This window comes from Acartia tonsa, chromosome 2 (genome assembly GCF_053477335.1).
Source record: "Acartia tonsa isolate MP-2025a chromosome 2, ASM5347733v1, whole genome shotgun sequence".
Classification (NCBI taxonomy): Eukaryota; Metazoa; Arthropoda; class Copepoda; order Calanoida; family Acartiidae; genus Acartia; species Acartia tonsa.
The window spans coordinates 39,305,186-39,324,013 of record NC_137261.1 but is presented as its reverse complement, the minus strand read 5'-3'; the positions used below and the strand labels follow the sequence as shown (position 1 = coordinate 39,324,013).

Sequence of the window (18,828 nt, the reverse complement as noted above, 5' to 3'; positions counted from 1 at the left end):
GTTATGACCATAAGAAACCTCGCTGGTAAGGCGAACCATATAGGCACACAGTCAGACAAACTACCTGTTACTTTTATATAAGGATGGCTAAATATATTTTTTCTAATATCCATCCTTGCCACTGGAACAGAAGTTTAACGAATCTGGCCTCTACATGAGACCATTAGGACGAGTGTAATCACATTCCAAGAACAATTCACTAACTGAAGATAATATACTCTTCCCAGATAGATAGATACAAAAGAATAGATATAAATATTCTCAAAAATAAAAGCGTCATTTAATTTACAATAATTTATCCAGTTTTAAAGTAATTAATGGCAACTACATCTTTTTTTCTTCTCTTATAGTAATAACTTTCTGGCGTTTTGCATAGAGATTTTTATTTGAATGATAACTTGGGTTATTGCAACTTGTTTTAAAAGCTCAGTTTTTCTACAATTAGTAACGTCCGTAACGGTTAGCTCTGTTCGTTAATTTAGACATGTTACTATTGTTCTATATATATTTAAAACTTTGCATTCCTACGACAGTTAGACCAAAAAGTCCGTGCGTCCATTTCAAACATGCTGATTTTAAAATTTTTTGGCAACAACTTTTTGTATGATATAATTATCCTATTGATCTGATTTTTGGAATACTGATTCCTAGTACAACAAAGTACAATTTGAAAGCTATGCATCTCTTTAATCAAGTCCTAAAAATGTCCTTAAATAGTATCATGTTTCAAGCTGTTTTGCAGCAAATTCACTTACACTTTTGCGTACATTAATCTTACAAGTTTAAACGTAAGTTTGTGCTACCGTTTCAGAGCTTGGCTTTTATGGATGTTGTCATCCATGATTATTAGAAATGTCATAAGAGCAATTTTTTACTAACCTTAAATTATTTCTGGACAATAATAAAATTTACTGATACCTAACCCTTTCCCAAACTTATTCTTATTTTTTCAAATAACATATCACTGTCCTTGTAATTTGTTAACTGATATTATACTCTTGGTGTGGCTGGCTTCGTTATACTTCAATGCACATACACCGTGCTAGATAGACAGATAGCTAGAAAGATAGATAGACAGATATATAAACAGATAGATATGCAGATAGATAGACAACTAGAAAGAGAGATATATAGACAACTTGATATACAGATAAATAGACAGATAGAAAGAGAGATATACAGACAACTTGATATGCAGATAGATAGACCACTAGAAAGAGAGATATACAGACAACTTAATATACAGATAAATAGACAGATAGAAAGGCAGATAGATAGACAACTGGAACGACAGGTATATAGATTTCTAGAAAGACAGATATATAGACAACTAGATAGATAGTCAGATAGAAAGGTAGATAGATAGACAACTGGAAAGACAGGTATATAGATTTCTAGAAAGACAGATATATAGACAACTAGATAGATAGTCAGATAGAAAGGAAGATAGATAAACAACTGGAAAGACAAATATTTAGATTTCTAGAAAGACAGATATATAGACAACTAGATAGATAGTCAGATAGAAAGGAAGATAGATAGACAACTGGAAAGACAGGTATATAGATTTCTAGAAAGACAGATATATAGACAACTAGGTAGATAGTCAGATAGAAAGGCCGATTGATTGACAGATAGATAGGCAGACAGATAGTTAGATACCTAGAAAGATAGATACTTATATAAGTAAATTAAGTTTGTATCAAAAGGGTTAAAATTATATACATTAATATGAGTAATGAGCCAGATTCTTTCGGGTCAAAACTTAAATTCAAAAGCAGCATATATTAAAATCCATTCCGTTTGGAAGCAAAACTACTTTTTGATACATTTTTAAAAGCAAAGCTTTTCTTTAGTTAGGGTCGGTCCGTCGATTCTAAACAGTTAGATATGATTTGAAAAGCGTAGCAACTCTATAATGGTTACCAAAATGTCCTTACGTATTTTAGAATACTGATTCTTGGGACAACATATTACTATATTATAAGCGAAGCAACATTATAGTCAAGTCCTAAAAATGTAAGTTTGTCCTTTAAACAGTACAATGTGTTGAACAGTTTTGCAACAAATTGTATGTACAATTTTGTCAAAACTTATACATTTATATGTTGCTTATTCAGTTCTGACACAGTGCAAGAGTTAATGTTCGTTTGTCCTACCGTTTCAGAGCTTTGCTTTTATGGACGTTGTCATCCTTGTCAATGTTTAGTTTACCTTATGACCAATATGAAAATTAAATATGGTTAAAACTATACCTACATTAGTACATAATTTTGATGCATGTAGGGTTTTAGATTTGAATTTCAATGAAGGATATTTTTAAAAACCCAAATTTTAATTGAGTTAATTCATCAAATAAGGTAAAAATTACATTAAATTCTTTTAATGATTTATACTTTAAAAATCGAGAATTTTGAAAATGGAAGAACTATGTATTAAATAATAAAATAACAAATACAAACACAAATATGATAATAGAAAAATAATCCAAAATATAAGAAAAGTTTTGTGTAGGTTTGAGTTACAATTTGTCAAGATAATTTACTAGGTCAGGGTTGCCGGGTTTCAGTCCCTTCCTCTTTTTAGTGTCCTCGACGATGGTGTTGGTCTTGGAACCCACCTGAAACGAGAACATAGATTAGTTTTTTATTGACATTAATATCAAACAAGGATGACAACATCCATAAGTAGCGAAGCTCAAAAATTATTAATTGATATCAGGAAAAAATTAACTATAGAAGTGTAATAAATAAAAATCTAGGAATTTATCTGGCACCGCAATTATTGGACACTTGATGGAATATGACAAATATGACCCTAAAAATTTCAGCCATTTATCTTGAATAGAAGCAGAGAAAATCACGTTTCCCCCATAATATTACGGACGGACTAAGCGAATTATAGAGTAGCTTCGGTTATAAAAAATTAAAATTGATTAGTTTAAAATACTGTTGGGGGATTTTTCGGCACATGAAATAAAATAAATATGTAATGATGCTTCCTAATTCCCATTTTATCTACCTCTATTTAATTTAAACTGGAACTCTTAATATCATTAAGGATAAGAGAGCGTGGCTGATTTAGAGAAATAAAAAACTAAATAACTTCCATTAACCTTTCCCTAATTCCAAAGAAAACAGTTTGTTATGCATTATAAAACATGTCTTACACCTTAGCTCACCCCCTTGCAATAATAAAAAATCCTTGAAGGGGGGAGAGTTTAAAATAATATCTGGTTGAAAGTGCGTACATACCTCAAGTGGGTCTCCGGGCATAATCTGCCAGTGATCGAAGACGCACTGTGGGAAAGCTTGTCCACCGGTATTAGATCTCAAATCAGCTGTGAAACCTACACAAAAACAAATACATCAAAAATTAGGTTAACTTATTGTTATCAAAATATTTATTTTAAATCAGTGAAGTAAATGTTAATTATCATTATTTATCCCACTTAGATAGATTCCTACTTCAATAACATCATATTTAGTTACCCAGGCCGAAAGTTAAAAATATTTAGGACAACCACGAAAAATTTAAATCTTATAAACTATCAAAATCGCCACCCTTGATAAACTAGTTGCATTAGTAAAAAATAACTCACCGAATGATTCATTGACGGGCAGGTAGGCTTTGACAACAAACATGGGGGTACCAGGGGTCTGAGCCTCCTCAATAACATGACCTCTACGTCTGTTCAACACACCATAAATACCACCCAAAGCGTTTTCAGGACACTAAATTAAGATATTAAAATTATAATTTTGTCAGAAAAGTGCACACTAAGTGTTACAAATTTTTTAAAGAAAATTAATGAATTGGACAGTTAAAAATAATACTTTATTAATAAAGATCAAAGCAATATGGAATACTTTAAAAGTTCCCAAACTTTCTAGTCGAACATAACAGTTAGGTTTAGTTTTTCGAAAAGTTTATAATAATGAGGGGGGGGGGGAGAGGCTTGTGAATTATTTAAATTAAAACTTCTGTCTAGTGAAAATAGTAAGCTCTAAAAAATGGTTTGTTTTCACGATATTGGGCTGAAATGCATTAAAATAAGACACTTATCTTTGGTATTACAATTGTTTCTCAAATAACTATATAACTAGTTGGTGTTAAGAAAAACTTTCACACAAAATATAAATGTTAGTGATCAAATTTTCTTAAAGCTAGAACTAGATTGTAAAGGAATTTACTAAACATATAAAAAGGTATACAAGATTGCTAAGATAAAAGCAGTCAATTTTGTTACTAGCGATTTGTGCTAAAGATTTGACTGCCATGGGAAACAAAATATATGACAATTCTATTGTAGCAAAACACAACACAGTTGCACTATGCCTGAATTTCACAAAGGTAAACAGGCTCCATAAGCCTGGGCTCAGCGGTCAGCATGCAAGCAAACAAGACACGCCTGGCTGTGGGAATAATTTGACCACCATCGCGGTGAATAGCGTCAGCGTGAAGGGCCACGTCGTAGAAGTTAAACCTAATGGCTCTCATGTTCTCATCACAGAGACAACCGTACCTCAATAGATATTGTAATTAGATTGAATATTAAATTTTTTATACCTGGATTTCGACAAGGTATACGGGTTCCATAAGCCTGGGTTCAGCGGTCAACATGCAAGCGTACAGGACACGTCTAGCTGTGGGAATGATCTGACCACCACGGCGGTGAACAGCGTCAGGGTGAAGGTCAACATCATAAAGGTTAAATCTAACTGCACGCAAGTTCTCGCCACAAAGCACACCCTTTACAAAGTAAATGTATTAGATTAGGAATATATTAATAGATACTTAAATGTTTCAGGCCTTTTTAGGGAAGTAAATGTTAACTTTCATTATTTTTCATAAAGATTCCCACTTCAATAACATCATTAGATTAACAAATTAAAAGGCTATTAACCAAAAGCAAAAAATAAGATAAAGAAATATCTATAATACTAAGTAGATGTTTGTCCGTACGTCTTAAGCTTAAAATCTTGGTAACCACTGAACTGATTGAATTCTACTCTTTAGGGAATATACCTACTAGTCCTGTGGTGGTTTTAGGCTATTTTCTTCCCAACCCCACCAAAAAAAAATAAACCTTCCAATTATTTTAGGTAGGTACTAGTTTTAATATAAGGTGTTAAAAATTTTATTCGCATTTTTAAAAGTTAAAAAAAACTTGGTTTACCTCCTTGGTGGCCCACTGGAAGCCAGCGACAACAGAGTCCTTGATTTCATTCAAGTACTGGACTCCCTTGGTGCAGTCAACCATGATGTTAGGACCATGGGTGTCGGGGCCGAAGCACCAGATCTTTCTGAATATTATTTTAATTTGAACAAATGTTTAAATACTTTAAAAGGTAAGTAAGAACATTAATGAAGTAAAAGGTACAAGGTAATAAATGCCAAAATAAAGTTTTAGGGTAAAACTATAGGAATGCAGGTTAAAGAATTTAGTAATATAAATTTGTTGGCTTAAAAGCACCACATGACCTTTCGTAGAATGGATATATTATTACATGGATCCTACACCAGATTTTCATTTTCTATAATAAGGTTAACTCCAGCTGGCTAAATCAGCAATCTCCACCATCTCATACTAGATAAACGGATCGACCAAAAATAGCTATAAAAAAATTACAATCTAAGTTGATGACAATTTTTATCCCATCATGATATCAACGTATAATATAAATCCATTCCTAGTTGTAACAAAAAAAAATGTATCCAACACTACTAATGAGCTAGAAACCAAAATCCTAACTCAAACTCTCGGCTGGTGATTGAACCTGTGCCGTATTGCCCTGCAGACCAGAACAGCCCGCAAGGCTAGCCCTGGCGTGTCTCAACCATGTGGTCTACCATCAAATTGGATGGCTAAATAATGTAAATTTCAAGTGGGTACCAATCAATATTTATAACACAAAAATTACCCGCACTTCTTCCAACAAAATTCCATAAAAACAGTGAGAGGAGGGGTTCTGACTAAACTCTTGTAAGGAAACCGCGGACGGAGTAAGTTTGGATTAAGTCCTAACCTGGATTCTGTGGCGTCAAATTCGTATTTATCAACCAAGTATTTTCCTCTGACCTTCAGATCATCTCTGGGGTTGACATCTCCCTAAAATGATTTAAGTTATCAATCATCCATTAGAGCATCGCTAGTTTTCCTTTTTTATTAAGAAATAGATATTTATCGCAACGTATTATCAACAGCTTTCCGCGAATGGTTCACTAAATAATTTAATTTTATAAGATTTAAAAAAAAAAAAAAGTATGATTTTACAGAATGGCTCAAAACCTGTTATAATTTCACTAGTGGCTAGTTATGAAGGTAATTTAATAAGTGAGAAGTAGGTTGTTATAAAATTCCGTAAAGGTGTGAGTTTTAAGGCTTAAAAACAGGAGTAGAACGATAATATTCACTAAATGTGTGTATTACTTATTGAAAAGAACTATACCTATACACAATATTTTTTAAAAAGTTATCAATACCTGAAAATTGTTAAAAAAATCTGAAAATTTCACCGAAAGCTTTGCTAATGTCAATCTGACAAAAATTAATTTTTAACATATAATAGATAGAATTACCATGGACAATCAAATAATGTTTTAAAAAATTAATATCTTTGAAATAATTGGCATTATTTGTAATTTTTGAAACTCTTTCCAATAATTGAACTGCCATAAAATTGAAACAATAACTGAAAGTCAATGGAACTCAACTAAATAAAAAGTTAAAGATTTGGCATGGCAGTTGTTTTAAAGAGGTACAAAATATAACTGAAGAAACGGCGGCGGAACTGCCGCTTTTGCCAAAACCCGTCAATATTTTTTTGCATTTTCTCGCCTAACTAGACAATTTTCAATCATCTGAGAGAAACTTTTTTTTCATAAAAATATCCCTATATTTTCACATTAACCTTCAACATTTAAACTATGTCAATATTGAAAAAAAGTTTCAAGTGAAAATATGAGGGAAATTTTTAAGAAAAAAAAAGTCTCAGAAGATTAAATTTGGCGAAAAAAGACAAAACAGGTCTCTGGACAGGTAAAAATGAAAACGAAATTTTTGTTTAAGAGTTAAATTAAATTACAAAATATGCATCTTTTTAAATGTTATTTACATATTTGAAGATAAAAGATGCATAAGTATTTTGTGTTATAAGGGATCTTGGACAAAGTAGCTTCGGACAAAGTAGCTTCGGACAAAGTAGCTTCAGGACAAAGTAGCTTCCGGACAAAGTAGCTTCCGGACATTTACTTAAGAAAAGTAGCTTCTAATAGTAATAAAGGTTATGGCCGCAGCGCTCGGCCCCCTGGCCTGCCTAGCCGCGGGCGCTCGGCCCCCTTGCCTATAACCTAACCTAACCTAACCTATGTAAGAATGTTTAATGTACATTAACTTCTAATTTTATTGAAAGACAAAACTTTAACAATTTTAACAAAAAGTGGATCGTGGATTTTACTAAAAAGGGTTCGGCGATTTTTTTTATAATTTTTAATTCGTTTTAACATTTTTTAAAATTTTTACAATTTCTGTCCGCCTTTCTGTCTGTCTGTCTGTCATTTTGTCTGTCTATTTGTCTGTCTTTATGTCTGTCTTTATGTCTGTCTTTATGCCTTTTTCTATGTCTCTCTTTCTGTGTAGACATTTCTTAAGTAAAACGTCCTAAAATTTTTCAAAAGTTATTAAATAAAAAAATCTTCCAAATTTAAGGAAAAAATCCACCACTGCTGTTAAAAAAGTTGAACAATAAAATCCAATATGGCGATAAAACACACAGGGACGAAATTCAAAACCGAAATTTCTTTCTTGAATAACTTTGTCTACAGGGTGAAATTTAAAAATCCGTCCGACAGTTGTCCCAAAGTCTGTAATGGCTACCCAACGGCATGGTTTCGAACCCGATACAACCTTGCATTAAAAATATCGACCCTTACCTCACACTTAATAAATGTGATATCACTTGAAAAGTTTTTAGGGGGTTTTACTTAAAAGATGTCGCATTAGGAGGTTTGTCGTTTAGGAGGTTTTTTCTATTTTTCTAAGGAAGCTACTTTTCTTAAGTAAATGTCCGGAAGCTACTTTGTCCGGAAGCTACTTTGTCCTGAAGCTACTTTGTCCGAAGCTACTTTGTCCGAAGCTACTTTGTCCAAGATCCGTTATAAGTTGTTTTATAATTATTTTTTTTCATTTTTACCTATCCAGAGACAACCTGGAGGCCTGCAGCACCTGAACCTGAAGGCCAAATCCAAATTAAAAAAAAAAAAAATTGGAAAACTACATCCCAAATGGAAACTTTTTTGTGAAATAATCTATCCTCTCACTATCAGGGAGTAAGGGAGGGGACAATGGATCGAATATTCAATTTTTAGGAGTCTCAGACTTTGGGGACTGGCTTAAAGGGAACATGCAAGAATTTAGCAGTTTCTAACCAATCTTGGGGACCAATTATGAATGACGTCACGCAAAATCATGCAAAATCTCGCGGCAAACTAGCGCGTCAACAAAAAGATAAACAATAACAAGCAGACAGAATATTTTGATTTTGAAAATTATTTTATAAATTGAATCATTACATTTTTTATATCTAATTCTTGTTTAATGTTAATTCATTCCGATTAGTGCGTTGTAGAAAGAAATTATATTAAGATTATTAGTTATTATGAGCAAAGCCTTCCTATAATTAGGTCCCGCACATTTGTACGTCCGTAACGGTTAGCTCTTTTCGTTACTTTAGACATGTTAGATGTTTCTTATTGTTTTAATGTAAAGGCAAAAGTTTTTTGTCTTTAGCTTAATATTTCTGTAATTAATGATCCGATTAATTTCAAAATTTTAGGGAAAATTCACGAAGTCCTGAGTTGTTCAAGGTTTGTTTATCATTAAAATCTCAATATGGTGTTATTTTATTTTTCTGTCCTGGATGCTAGGAGCGCAGCTACCAGTTATCCTAAGATATGATACTTAAACCTTAAGATCTTTAAAATTAAGATGTACTTATGTTCTCAACTATTTTATTTATGTAGTATCAAATTTTGACGCAAGGTATCTCATTTTTATTTCGTTAAATGAAATAACTTGAGTTAAAAGTTCTGTAGGAAGGTAATTGTTTTAGTAAGTTTTGTAATATAATTATTTAAAGGCTTTTTCATGTCTAAGCTTTTTAATAAATACAATAAAAAAATTTGGGTAAAAGATTTTTAAAAGTAAAATGGTATGTTTCCTTAATTTTCCGAAGTTTAAATAATAACAATTATGGAAATGAATTGTAAACAAGGGTCTTGATCTCTAGAATCAAAGGCTTGTAGTAAAGCATCAGTTTAAGGATGGTGCATTTCGAATTAAAAACAATTAAAAAAGTCAAAAATTTCCACTAAAGGTTGCTATATTGCAAATACTTGTTTTATCTGGAAATATCTGGGTTTTCAACCTTAAAGGGTCACAACTATAAAATTGAATTAACTGCCCATTGTCCCCTCCCTTACTCCCTGTCTCACTATAATGACAAAGCCTATAATCACTGATTACGCAAAAGTGTCAGAACCGATGCCCCCCATGTCTCTATGTAACTTGTTGCGTTGGTTTCACTAAGTTATTGTATAAATGATTTGTTTCAGTTTCATTTTTTTGTTCTCTGCTTGTACAACCTGTAAAGAATGTTCTTTTTTCAGTGTTCAAGGAGATTGATTGTTCTCAACCTTTATCTTGAACCTATAGATTGAATTATTTATAATTGTATATTTTTTATTGTTGTCAGTTTGACATTAGCAAAGCATTCGATGAATTTTTCGGTTTTTTTTAACAATTTTTTTAATTTAATTTTTTTGTCCCTAGTTCTTTTTAATAAGGAATACATATAGTTAGTGAATATTATCGTTCTACTCCTGTTTTTAGGCCTTAAAACTCACACTTTTACGGAATTTTAGCACAACCCTCCCTTTGTAGTGCAAACTACTGGCTAAATACTTTATATTATAAATTAATCTTATTTTCAGGTCTACATACAGAAAATAAGAATTTTTTAGTCGACACTAAAGCAACAAATACAAATATGCAATAGTATCACATACTAGAGATACCTTAAAGGACGCCTGCAAGAAATACAACGCTTAAACTGCTGAAAGACTGCCACAAGTAGACCCAATACCCCAAATTTAAAGCCTTCAGCTTCAATAACAAAAAAGTTCTAGGTATTTCAAAAAAGCATTTTATATACAATGGAAATTTTGAAAGATTTCTGATGCTCATTAAAGAAAAAACAATATTAAATTACGTCGCCTAGACACAAAATTATAACCTTATCTTTGTCAGAAATTTAGATTGCCTGTAACTGATTACATTTTTACAATAAGAACACCACATTTCATAGTCAAAATCTATGAAAAAAAATCAATTTAAATTGCATTTTTAAACAAAAATCATAGCGGAAACAAAGGGGGAAACTTCTGCAAGCTCAGCTGTGATTGGTTTCTTAGCTGATTCAGCCTTCTGATTGGCTACAGTACATTCGGTACAACGCAAGTTAAACTTATTTTTTTTTAATGATTTTGACTATAAAATGGGTATTTTTATTCTAAATACATAATTAGTTACTGGCAATCTAAATTTATGACAAAAATAAGCTTATAATTTTGTTTCTAGGCCACGTAGTTTAATTTCAAAATTTCTAACATTAGCATTCAAATTCTTTCAAAATTTTTATTGTACATAAAATGTCATTTTAAAAGGCCTAGAACTTTTTTGTTATAGAAGCTGAAGGCTTCAAATTTAGGGTATTGGGTCTACTTGTGGCAGTCTTTCAGCAGTTAATGCGTGGTATTCCTTGCAGGCTTCCTTTAATACATACTTTGAAGCTTTAGCCTAATTCGCTAATATTAAGTAAACTTAAAGGTTTTGTTACTTGAATCTTATAACAGATCACCAAGAACTCTTAAAGTAAACCTTGTAGCGGGCTAAAACAACGATCTCCATACCCTCCTAGGCTCCTACAATTATTCCCATGTCATAATATCCACATATATTCTACATCCATTGTAAACATTTATTTGTTCCAGGTATTTTTCAAGTATCTTTTCCATAGAAAGGGAAAAGAAATAACAATGAAGCCTGTAAAATTAAATGTATCACATACTGGAGATATCTAAGTGCATAGTGCATGGGTGTATATTCTGCATGGTTGACCCTGCTAAAGGGGGGGGGGATAACAAATGTGGTTGAGGGGAGATAAAAATTGGGATAACAGAAATTTATTTTCCATTTTCTCCCCTTTGGGGGGGGGGGGGGGGAAGAATATGTGGGAGGGAGGATAATATGAACAAAGAGTTCTTAAGTATTTTTCTATTTTATCCCTTTCCTTGCTGGAAAAAAAACTATGAGGGGAAAAATAAGAACATTTGCAGCAAGGAAAACTTTTGCAGAATATACAACCACTCGTATACTGTAATCAGACAGGGAGTAAGGGAGGGGACAATGGGCAATTAATTCAATATAAGAGTTATCAAAGAAAGGGCATGAAATCCAGTTTAATCCAATAAATTTGTAGGAAATTATAAAGGGATTGTAAATTGAATAATAGATTTCCATAGCGTCATGTAAAGTGAAATCACAACTTGTTTTTGATGAAATATATTGAGGTTTTTTGGTGTGATTTTTATATTAAAAGATTATTGGACCCGGCCAGCTGCTAGCAAGAATATGACTGCCCCTTTTTATTCTGTTTTTTTTCCCCACCTCCCTTCTCCCTTCTCCCCGTCTGCTACATTCCAAACTAACACAACGAGTGTTTATTTCCCTTGCCCCCACTTCCCTTATCCCTTCTCCCCGTCTGCAATATTCAAAACATACATAACGAGTAGCGGCATTTCATGCGCAGGTCCCCAAACTCAGTCAGAAACTGCTAAATTTTTGCACATTCCCTTTAAGCCAGTACCCAAAGTCTGAGACTCCTAAAAATTGAATATTCGATCCATTGTCCCCTCCCTTACTCCCTGGTAATCAGATGCTTATAAAATCTTCTTTATCAGTACTATATGGCTAATTCTCATCCCTTTAAGAACCTAAAATTACCTTGTCAATGTCCTCAGCGAGACCATCAGGCATGGGAACGGCTCTCATGAAGAGTCTGTTGAGCTTGTTGGGGGACTTGGACAGACATATTTGGTTAGACTCCTCTTGAACAGTCTCTCTAAATTGAAAATAAATATTAGCTATCTTTCTTACAAGACTCAAATATTATCAAAATAGTCAAGGGACATGCAAGTAAAATACTTAAAATTTGTGTAAACTTTTTTAAAATTTTAATTTATTGGATTAATATGATTGTTAGTTTCTCTCTGAAAGTTGTCCTATTATAAAGTTGATATATACTATTTACTCAAAAATGGAATTATCGCAAGTATTAAATGATAAATTGTTAACACGTCGCTAACTTTTCAACAAACCGCTAGTAGCATATATTATGTATTTTTATTTACCTGTAGGATACAACAGGGTCGGACTTCTTGAGTGGAATCTGAGCGTGGTCCTCCTCCAGATCCTTGAGGCAAATCTCAAGATGTAGCTCACCAGCGCCAGCAATAATATGCTCTCCAGACTCTTCAATAACACACTGCACCATAGGATCAGACTTGGCCAATCTCTTCAGACCCTCGACCAGCTTGGGCAGATCGGCGGGGTTCTTGGGCTCGACAGCGACACGCACAACAGGGGACACGGAGAACTTCATGACCTTCATGTTGTGGGCCTCCTTGCAGGTGGTGATGGTTCCGGTCTTGACAAGGAACTGATCTACTCCGACCAGACCGCAAATATTACCTGCGGGGACATCCTCAATAGCCTCGACCTTACCTCCCATCATCAGAATGGTTCTCTAAATTAATAGAAAATTAAACGATCTAAATTTTATCTTAAAACTTTACAAAAAAAGATATTTCAGATCTTCTTGGAAGGTAGTTAAAGATCATTGAGTCAAAACTGAGTGTATCATCATATTATTGACTAGCTTTAAGCATTTCAGTAGTTCCCTCATTAGATTTGCATTTCAAATAATTTAATTCTTTTGATGAATGGGTGAAGTCTGAACTTTGCATCATATGTTAGATAAATGATGCACTAAAATATTGGCAAGTAATAATATAAATAGGTACACCAAGTCTATTTTTTCCATAATCCCCCATATACACCCCTGTTTTAATATTTTAAAAAGTATAAACTTAAGCAACTTATCAGAAAGGTAAAACTGACAAACCTGGATGCTCTTCTCATAGAGATCGTCCTTTTTGCCAGGAACATAGTTGGGGCCCATAATTCTGCACTTCAAGCCGGTTGCGATCTTACCGGAGAAGACACGACCGAAAGCGTAGAATCTACCCTTGTCGGATGTGGGGACCATCTTGGAGATGTACATCATCAAGGGAGCGCTGGCGTCGCAGTTCTTGATACCGGTGCAGGCAACATCGTCGGGGGGTCCCTCGTACAAGAGCTGAGCTCTAAACAAATAAACAGGGTTTAGATTTAATTTTTAAAATCAAAACTGAATCTACAACAATACAAATGTAGTTCAGATCTTATTGGAAGGTTTGTTACATGTCAAGTAATCACAACAAAGATTCTCATTCTCATCATATATAATTTAACTTACAGAAATGAGTTAAATTGAGTTAATTTATAATACTAAATTATGTCTTCAAATATCCTCAAAAGTATAGGGAAAATATGTATGTAATTCGGGAATATAAGGATAGTTAATAAAAGAATTATATCAAAATAAAAATTTTTAAACATAACCCAACATCAAAACAGAATGATTTACCTGTATTTCTGAGCAGTGACAGGTGATGGCAGATGGATGACAATCATCTGGAACATAGCGTCACCAGCAGGCAGCCAGTTTCTCATAACAGTCTTCATCAAGGGCTTGCCTTCCAGCTCAAGCTCATCAGGCTTCAAGATTTCCTTGACAGACTTGCCAGAAGAGGTTGTCAGCTTGCCGAGCAGCTTAGCGGTCTCTTCCTTCTTGAAGTTCATGATAGCATCAAACACCATGTAGATGGGGTCCAACACGTACATGACAAAGGACCTCTTGTTGTCCTCATCCTTGGACTTGGACCACTTCTTGGTCTTTGCGTTAAAGAAGTTCTCACCCCACAGCTTCTTCATCATTTTGTCGACATCAACGCCAAACTTTGTGGCGTACATCTCAGCAAACTGCTTGAGAGTGAAGGCCCAGCCGTGAAGACCAGAACCAAAACCAACGGAGCCGTTGTTGACGTCCACACGAACAATACCCATGGGTCCGTCGTCATCAGCATAGGTGGCGACAATAACGTTGAAGTTCTCGACAATTCTCTGGAAAGTCTGGTACAGTTCCTCCTGCTCCAGCTGCAACTCAAGCAGAGCACGATCCATCTTGTTCATGAATAGGACGGGACGAATACGCTCGGCAATGGCCTGTCTAAGTACAGTCTCGGTCTGGACACACACACCTGAATAAGTCATTTAATCATAAAATTGAAAACCTACAATTTCATAGACAAGTCTTTAAGTTCTAAAAACAATGAAAAATTTCGCTTTTATTCTTTAATAGGGTAAAGCGGGGCGAACTCTGTCTTTTTTTCGGTTTTTGAACCTGCAAATCGTAAAAATTATTTTTTTTAAATGGGACCAAAAACCAGTAGAAAGATCTCGGAAAAGTCGATCAGGTCCTAAAAGGACGTAAACCTAGGACTTTGTCAAAATTGATCTCTAAAACGGCACCGACTTCGCCCCGCCTTGAGGCGAAGTCGGTAGGGCATTTTCAAGCTTCGAAAAATCGATGACGTATTGATTTTATTACAGCATGCCCAAAAGGTAAAAGTTGCTAAATGTAATAAAGAGTATGCACAATAAATTTTATTAAGATAGGTCAATTTTTTCTACCAAAAAAAATAATTTTTCCGAAGTACGCGAAATTTGACTTTTCTTTCGAAAATTTTTTTGATAAAAAACATAAAAATACTACTAGAAAAAATAATTTTTTATGACTTTAAAGGCCTGATCCTTAAAATTCAGGCAATTTTGAATAGATTTGGCTAAAAAAAAATTAGTTCTATTAGCAAAATTTTCTAAAAAAATCAAGTTGAAAAAAAGAGAAAAGTTTGGCAAAATCTGTGGTCGATTTTCCAGCTTCAAAAAACCTATGACATATTGATTTAATTACAGCATGCCCTAAAGGTTAAAGTTGCTAAATGTAATAAAGAGCATTCACAAAAAAATCCCTTTAAATACAAACCCCCTAGAGGCTAAGAAGGACGCCTCCGCTAGTTTACTAGTTCAATAATAAAGAGTTAGATATTGAATAATTCTATGACCATTATACAGAAACTAAATAATTATAAAGTATGTACATGTAATTCTTGAGAAAATTTAATTTTTACCGGAAACACAGTCTACAACGACAAGGGCACCATCGGTGACACGAAGAGCAGCTGTGACCTCGCTGGAGAAGTCAACGTGACCGGGAGAGTCAATTAAGTTAATCAAGAAACCGGGGGTATCTTCCTTCTCCTGCTTGACGAGAGCAAGATCCTTCTGGTCCATCTCGAAGTACATGGAAATGGCGGTGGACTTGATGGTGATACCTCTCTCTATCTCGTCCTTTCTGGTGTCGGTGGCACGAGTCTCGCCAGCCTTGGAGGCAGCAATGATACCGGCCTTGGACACAAGAGAGTCTGTCAAAGTCGACTTGCCGTGGTCGACGTGGGCAATGACAGAGATATTTCTGATGTTCTTCTTCTTGTCCATACATCCTCGGACCTCTTCGATTGTAAAGTTCACCTACACATCAAGAAAATATTATTTTTCACAAATAAATTTTAAACAGTATTGACTAAAGTAGGCAATAAAATATTTTGATATAAAATAATTTAAAGATTAATTTTAAAAGTAAATCTGACCATTATTCGTTCTTTTCGGTAGTATAAGTTAAACTAATCATAAAGTTTGATCTAATATAAGACTTTATAATATAAGAATTTAAGGTTGTGCAATAATTTGTTATTGCACAACAGTTACAACGTCAAACGATGTACCCCACTCCTCTTTAACTAAAACTCCCTAGTAATCCCTCTGCTACCTTGATGTACTATATAATACTAGCGGCTATGCCCATAGAGGCCTCTAGGGGCACTTGAGGAGGGGGGAGTTGAATCCCAAAACCTATTTATTTAATTTACATTTTTTTCAAAAGATAAAAAAATATTTGGGGGCTGTGAGGGAGGGGGGATGTAATTTTATATAGGGGCGATTTCTCTTGGGAGGGTGTTGGTACCCTACCCAAAAATAGTTATAAACCTTCCCAGGACCCATGAGAAGCTACCCTGTAAAGGAAAACCCGATCGCTTCAGCGGTTAGCAAGATCCTTCGGTACAGACAAACAGATACAGACAAACATCCTTTTACTTTATTATAAGGACTAGCGGCTTCGCCCCTAGCTTCTAGGGGCTTTGCCCCAAGAGGTATAATTACATCTTTTATTACCTGGAGATGCCCCCACTCCACCACTATTTACCTAAAATATTTTTTTAAAAATGGTGGGGGATTTTTTGTTTTTTGGGGGGTTGGGGGACGGGGGTGTCCCATCTCCTAAGAAAATAGCCTAAAACCACCACCAGAACCAGTAGTATATTCCCTGAAGAGTAGAATCCGATGGGTTCAGTGGTTACCGAGATCTTAAGGGACAGACGGACAGACAGACATAATTCTACTTATTATAGATGGTGCAATACACGTCAAATAAAGTCACTACCTGATCGTGTTGCAATGACAGGTATAGGTCAACACTAGGTGATGACCTGGCCTTCTGCCAGGATGGTAAATGCAGAAGGTACAACAGTCAGATCGCGGACAGGATTCAAGTAATGATTCTTGTGATGATCATTATATCACTCTATTGTCAAGTCGGTTCTTTTGGTATGCTTAGCAAGTCTGAGCGACCAGCCGTTTGGCCCCTAACTCATCCTAAAGTTAACAAAGCAAATATTTTCTTCTAGGTTAGTCTAAATTCAATAAAATCAACCTCTAATGTACTACCTCGTAGTTTTTTTCCTGTATATTTTAAGAATTTTTCATCATTATTCCATAAAATAGTCAGTAGTAGGCTGCCAAAAACTTTTTATTTTACTAAGATAGCTCAAGTATTAAGGGAGTAATAAGCGTTAAAAAAAGAAAGAAAAAAACAGTTTCCAGGGTGTATTACAGACCAAAGAAAATATCAAATAAATTAATACAGAAACAAAGCCATTAAAAAATTAGACATATTTTTTAGAAACCATTCCTACATGAAATTATTTATCTTAAATATCTTAGTGCGGGTAAAATGCGAGGACACTTCTACGATAATAGCTCAACCATAGTCAAAATTAAGACATTCTCATGTTCAGCAAGGAACAAAGCATTCACAAGAATGTGTGACCTAAAAACTAAAAAGCTACACAAAGATTCACAAAAAGCCATTTGCATATAAATTTTGTGACAAGTGTTTTCCAGTTAAATATGATCTGTAAAGAACACTCACATTCATGGAAGTCTAAGAGGGGGGGGGGGTAAAGGGATGATTACCACCCCCTTCCCCACCCAAGTGAAAAAGCTTGGACGTCCTTGCTCACATTCGTGTAGTACATACTAGTGAGAATCCTATTAGATGTGAGCTGTATGATATTATTTGCCCACTGCAGTACCCTGAAAAATCACATGCAATTTCACAATAGAGAAAAAATGGTCACATGTCCTTTGCGTTTTTGCGGCTCTTCTCAGCAGCACAGTTACTGGCCCGTCACTGGTGGAATCCCCGCCCCCCCCCCTTCCAAAATAGTTATAAACCTTCCCAGGACCTATGAGAGGCTACCCTGTAAAGGAGAAACATCATATATGTTAAAGGAATCATCGTGCAAAGTTTGAAATCGATAGGACAATTCTATAACATGCTAAAATTAAGTAAAAAGCTATACCGTTACGGACGGACGTACGGAGCGACCATTAAAGAAAAACTTGCTCTTTTTAAAAAGTTTTTATTAGTGTGTAAAAAGTTACAGTTTCCGTAGAAATATTCTATAATTTACATTTTAATATTTTGGTGAAAGGAAAATCATTATATAACAGTTTGAATTTCGTAATTGTTTTTTGTCTTTTCAATATGGTTCAAGTTGCATGGCAACTTCAAGCTCTGGTGTGTGTGGTTTATTTGTGTGTGTTAGCTGCCTAGTAGGATATACATAAATATATACAATTCTAAGAATTGCGATTGAAAATAAGGTTGGCTATAATTTTTTTGTTGAATTTTAATATATAGCTTTATATATACTATTCCATATTCGAAAAAAATAGTCAATGAAAACTTTGCTCCAAAGTAATGAAAAAATATTTTTTTTCTGATGGCCTATTTAGGTATATTTTTAATATTTATAAATTATATATTTTGCATATAATTCAAAATAAAAGCATGATGAAATTCCGTCAAATAAACATGAAATCAGCGCGGACCAATAGGAACAAATGACGTCATAAATAGTTGTCTCTCATTGGTCAGATTACTATCAAGGCAGACAGACAGTTTAGGCACTTACAGCCCTTTTATTCCCCCTCTCTTTTTGATTCCCAATCTTTTATTAAAGCTGTACAAGTTTCAAATTCATTTAATTTAAGAAATTAAATTTTGAATTACTTTTTCCTTATTAGTTTAAAATTTTCATTCTTTATAATTATAAAAGTTTAAAAAATAACAAGTTTGTAAGTTCTATTGTTGGTCATCTTTCGGAAATTCCAGCATTGGCCCATGCCGTTCCTGCCCTGGCAAC

General features: G+C 34.2%; 1 protein-coding gene across 2 annotated transcripts; it reads right to left on the bottom strand.

The window, feature by feature from the left end:
* Positions 1-2,411: 2,411 nt before the first annotated feature.
* Positions 2,412-17,773, bottom strand: LOC145311794 (eukaryotic translation elongation factor 2-like). 2 transcript variants are annotated; one of them, XM_080150783.1, is made up of 13 exons: positions 17,550-17,773; positions 16,782-16,993; positions 15,412-15,811; positions 13,809-14,481; positions 13,245-13,485; positions 12,472-12,866; positions 12,065-12,182; positions 6,030-6,112; positions 5,180-5,306; positions 4,570-4,752; positions 3,602-3,734; positions 3,255-3,349; positions 2,412-2,620 (listed from the first exon to the last, which is right to left on the bottom strand). In XM_080150783.1, the coding sequence occupies exons 3-13, from the start codon at positions 15,776-15,778 to the stop codon at positions 2,522-2,524; spliced, it is 2,514 nt and encodes an 837-aa protein (XP_080006909.1). In that variant the 5' UTR covers positions 15,779-15,811; positions 16,782-16,993; positions 17,550-17,773; the 3' UTR covers positions 2,412-2,521. The 2 variants fall into 2 exon arrangements, with proteins under 2 accessions (XP_080006909.1, XP_080006908.1); XM_080150782.1 differs by lacking the exons at positions 16,782-16,993; positions 17,550-17,773 and adding an exon at positions 15,931-16,082.
* Positions 17,774-18,828: the final 1,055 nt, after the last annotated feature.